The sequence below is a fragment of the Pteropus vampyrus genome, unplaced genomic scaffold (genome assembly GCF_000151845.1).
Source record: "Pteropus vampyrus isolate Shadow unplaced genomic scaffold, Pvam_2.0 Scaffold537, whole genome shotgun sequence".
Classification (NCBI taxonomy): Eukaryota; Metazoa; Chordata; class Mammalia; order Chiroptera; family Pteropodidae; genus Pteropus; species Pteropus vampyrus.
In genome coordinates, this window is record NW_011889318.1 from 16,245 (window position 1) to 21,720 (window position 5,476).

General features: G+C 31.7%; 1 protein-coding gene across 1 annotated transcript in view; it reads right to left on the minus strand.

Annotated features, from left to right (window-relative positions):
* LOC105307982 (NKG2-A/NKG2-B type II integral membrane protein-like) overlaps positions 1–5,476 on the minus strand; it is a 43,740-nt gene that overhangs the window by 10,683 nt on the left and 27,581 nt on the right. The window contains exons 2-3 of the mRNA XM_023525174.1: positions 3,264–3,344; positions 2,713–2,766 (exon numbers count right to left, since the gene is read on the minus strand). Of these exons, the coding sequence (XP_023380942.1) occupies positions 2,713–2,766; positions 3,264–3,344 (135 nt within the window). The remainder of the gene's footprint in view (positions 1–2,712; positions 2,767–3,263; positions 3,345–5,476) is intronic.

Sequence of the window (5,476 nt, forward strand, 5' to 3'; positions counted from 1 at the left end):
ATGACATTTTCCATATAATATTAGTAAGAGCTGGTTATTAGGGAAACTGGGTAGTCATTCTTTAATATTTATATCAATGTTTCATTAACTTTGAACATTATTCTTCATGTTTATAATTCAACGTAAACAAATGCATTTATAATACTCTTCTGAATTTTTATTTCTTATGTTTTTCTTCTTCCGTAGAACATATAAAAACAACTTACTTTAGTGTAAAGTTTGAACCACTTTTTGACATCCATGGCTGATCACTGCTTTTACGGTAGACTCCAATCCATGATGGAAGATATAGGGAATTCAGAAATTTCTAGCACAAAATAGAGAATTTTTATTTAAATCATTGTGAAAGTTTGTATCACTTTTTAAAAATGCAAGCAGTGCATTCTTTTGCAAGGCTCTTAATTTTCAAAAACAAAATGAGAGTATTGGATCCTAATCTAACACTAAAGATACATTAAAGTCGAAAACCACTTTGATATTGCTAAGAACAATGAGCATTATTTGTATTTTTGGTTTAAAATTGACTTGGTACATATAAAACTAAGGAACATTCTGATTTATGTGATTTAATAGTTACCCATGTTAACAATTAACATAGCAAGGCTTTAAAGAAGTTTCCAGATAACTGTGGCATCGTTTCTCCAGAAACTATGAATAAATCAGTGTAGTTTTCTACTATGTTTTTCAAAGTTTAAGGTTTAGGGGTAAAAAAAGTAAGGCATTGCCATTGAGAAAATAAATGACATGGGAGCCAAATTTTTGATTTGGGGGTCACAAAACATTCTTTAACCAGATAAGCCCTTGCTGATCTGTTTCTGTTTTGGTGAAATCTGTTTCTGTTTCTGACCAGGTGTCAGAGACTCACTTCTCTGCTACTCCTTACTAAATACAACTATAAATTCTGCAACTCATGAAAGATACAAGTGAAGGAGAACTCTGAAAGGTGGAAAGAGAAAAGGAAAATGGTTCAGTCCCCCCAGATTAGGGAACAACAGAGTGACAGAATTGTTTTATCACCCACCCAACACAAGAGTGTGACCTAAGCCTGCTGCTTCCCAACACCCAACCTGCCAATAGGAGGTGGCTGAGGAAAGCCAGTCCTCCTCTGCCATTAGGGAAGGATCCTACCCAGCAACACCAGGCAAGCCCACAGGGTGATCCAACAGGACACCTGCTAACAAAAGGAGCCAGGGGAAGTGCTTCCCCTTTCCCAACAAGAGACACCAGGGGAGGAGTCTTGGAGTTAGACTAGCAAAGGGAATCTTATGACTAAAAGTTCTGGACCCAGGAAGCCTCTTTATCCCTCAGGATAGGAGACTTCGTTTCTCAACCAAAGTCACCAAATAGAATGGAATTTAAAATGTTACGTTCACATAATTCAACAATAAAAATTAAAATGCAGGTAAATGCAATCATGTAAATGAATTGCACCAATATTAAATGGAAGTGGAAAGGGACAGCAAGAAAAATACATACTGTTTGATTTTATTTATTGGAGATTCAAAAGCAAGCAAAGAGACTATAATGTTAAAATTCAGGACAGTGGCTAAGTGATGAGAGAGGAGTTAAGATGAGAGGATCTATAGGTCCAGGGCTGCTGAGGACTGAAAACTCAATTTTGTGATCTGATTTGTAATTACATGGTTCCAGTCTCTTTGTAATCAATCTGCTCAATCATGATATGTTTAGTTTCCTTGATATAAGGTAAAATTAAATAGAAAGGTTTATTTTAGAAAACAAGTGTTTATTGAAACACAGTATTCTACGAAAAGAAAGAACGAGAAATTATCGAATGTGTGTTTCTGGTATAAAAATAAAATATTTTAAAGTTAAACAATGGAATATTAAACAGACTTTAAAATAAATAGCTACAAATATATACAAAAGTATGGATAAATACTACAAGTATACTATTGACTGAAACAAACCTTTAATAAAGTATATAAAAAGTTTAGTATCTTACCATTTCTTCTTCATTATCTATATAAAGCAGGTTAGAGTTCTTGGAAGCACAGGCCGTCAAACTCTCAGTCCATGTTTTTCTTTCGGTACTAAAGTAATAGCAATTGTTGGAATACGTAAACCACTCCTTTGGACAACCACCACAATCATATGCTGAAGAAAAATTATGAGTTATTATCCAAAAACAATTTGAATTTTTAAAATGAAAATTAACTTATAGATTTGCATAGGTATAAGTATGTTTGTAAGTAGCATATCTATGTACCTTCACATATAAAACAAAACACACTCATACACATGCTCACAGAGAAGAGTCACCCTCTCATCTCGTAATTTATATGTCCTTTTAAAGCAAACACCCAAATAAAATATTCACTCTGAAAATGTCCTGAATGTCAATGAACAAAAACACTCTTTAAAAATAAAAAAAAACTCGTCAACCAATGTCACCCTAAAAAATAAGTTAATTAATTAAAAATTAAATAAAATAAAAATACTACTTATCTCTTATCACATTAGCGCAATAGGAAATTTGAGCCAATTGGCAACAATGGGTATGGTGTTTTAAAATGAGTATTTCTTTATATTGTTGTATGAGAAGTAACACCCGTCTACAGTCGTTATTTATGAACATTTATTGATCATTTTATAATTTAAGTTCCCTGTAAAAAATTTATATCATTTTACCTAGATTTAGATAGAGACAAAATATAAACTACGTATTATCATAACTTTGAAAATCATATGTACCTTTCTGGGTCCTTGTTATCGGATCTGAACTGTTCTTCTTCAGCATTACAGTAGCTACAAAAGTTAAAGTGATTCTTTAAAAAAATTAATTAATCTCAATTATAAGAATATTGTTTTTGCTTAATGGTTTTTCTATTGTTTAGAATTCTAATTATCTGAAATAAAATAGATTTTACCAAGAAAAATTAATAAAGAAGTAAAAGGGGACAAATATTATAAAGCTGAAAGAACTAAACTTCACCATCTCTTACAATATTTGATTTAACCAATCTCAAAATGAATTTGTTTTCTCGATATGGCCTTGAAGTCACCTAAAACATGACTTTGAGTTATGAAATCAGAATAAATACATGTATATATGTACATATATTTATAAAATAGTTCTAAAATCATTCTATATTTATACTTTGGACAAATTTAGAAAAGTATTTCACGTTCAGTCTAAATACAAACGTTAAAAGAGAGTTCTATGCAATAATATTCTAAAGTATTAAAGGCACTGATGATTATTAATGAAAAGTTTTCAAATAATCTTTCAAATATTTACTTACAGTGAATAACAGTGGACATCAAGACAAGGCAGATGACGCCCAGGACCCCAGCAATGAGCTTCTCTGGAGGTGACGGTAAAGCTGCAGGGAGAGAAATGGGAACACTGAGAAAGGACAGATAGAGACAAATGCTTAGACAGTTGACACACGGGGAACCCACATGCACAGGGAATAGTATACATAAGCTTGGACCCCAGAACCGTATCTACCATTGTAATCTTCTCCTTAGAATATACTACTTCATTTTCAGGAAATATAATGCCTTGTGAGTTGTTGGTCAAAGACTATACCTTACAACGATGCCTGAATAAAATTAGTCTTGAAATACAATACTGTATTTCAACTTCAGGTTCTGATCCTCAAAAATGAAAAATGTGAGTTTATCTCCTATTCTTTCCTCACATCTCTGCAACCCAACTATACATCCGAGAACAGTCTACACTGTGTGTCTATTAAATGTTTTACCTTTGCAGTGGTATTTCTCGTCATTCCCTTGTGGATCCTGAGAAACATCTTGAAAATTTAATTTTGCATAGGTTATCTCCTCCTCATTTACTGAGATGGAGCTTTTTGTGCCTTTAGGTTTTAGTCCCTGTCCCTTTGAATACTTGGCCACATTCAGGTCTGCATAGGTTACTCCTTGGTTATTCATCTTTGCAGTTGAGTTGTACCAGGAACTGTGCTGTGAGGTAAGTGTACTTAAGAATAAATGGTATATGCACTGATGAGATGCCTAGCAGAGTAAAACTGGGTGGAGTAAATGGTGAGTATTGGGTTCATTTCCCAGTTGAAAAAACTAAAGGTCATATTCTAAATGCCTTAGAGCTTCAAACAAGAGTCTCGTGATTAAATGCATGTTTAAAGATATTTTACATTTGATAATATATTATTAGTTGGAACAATGAACCACAATAAATTAGTGAATAATAAAGAAGTTCATAAATAATAATATCCTCAATATAAGTCAGACTCTATAGAAATGTTTTAACACCACTAGCATGTCTGTATTAAAAATTCAAATTCTGTATTTGAAAAAAGAGAATATAATATTTATGATAATTCTGAAATTCAATAATGGTTAAAGACTGGGTGCTCAAAGATGAGGGATTAGCAGTGTTGGCACATATGGTCATTTTTTGCACTAAATTAAATTTATTTGGTGACTTATAGTTATTTAGTAAAGAGGATGAGTTGTTATCAAATGATCTTTTATTTTGAATGATTGTGAAGTTATGAGGAATTATTACAATTTTAAAAAAATATTTTATATGTTGAAAAATGCTAGAGACATGCTAAGTCAAAACCTAAACAATATTGACAAAAAAAGAACAACAAAATTTTTAAGGTATTTCTGTAGCACAAGAAACTGGTGTTTGATTTAAAGGAACAGATATAAAACTATGAAATGATGAATAAATGCATACATCATTTATACAAGAACATTGTTGTTTCAAACTTCCAAAATGACCCTCTGGATGTCAAGTCAGTGAGTGTAGCTTTGGTTTTGTGAGCAATGGTAATGACTCAAACAATATAATTTAATAATTCAGTCAATGGGCTCTGCGGTCTCTGAGTTCTAGATAAATCCAGCTTTGAAATTTATAACATATGACCTTTAAATAGTCCCTTGGTGTCTGACAACTAATTTACTAATGAAATTTGGAAAGAAAAATATGTAGACATAATGCATGTAAAACACTTAATATTTAATCTGACTTATAAATTCTCAATAATGAGTTATGCTGATTATTATTCTAACAAATTGTCATGTTATTATTTCTAATTCATATCAGTTAGACCCAGTACAGAATTTATTAGACAAGAGTCTCTTTATAAATGTGGTATCTTTTCTTGCAGTGTTTTGTTTATTTTTTAAAAAAATCTTTTGATAGCTTATGATTAAGCTTAAATGAGCATTTCATGAGAGCTCACTCATCCTGATTTTCATTAACAGCCAATGGCTTTTACTTAATCTAAGCACATGAGTAATGAAAGTCTTCACAATTCAAATAATTCATTTTAAGAATCTATCTTTAAAGTCAAGGCTAAATATAAACTATTACTTATAATTATGTCTGCACTGATTAAAAACCTAAAAGTAACTGTTTCTTGTAATCTTATAGGATTTTACTTTAAATTGTTTGGTTTACACACTCAATTATGCATGTGTGAATGCACTTGAGTTATTCTCCACAGGCAAGAATTTGAATAGT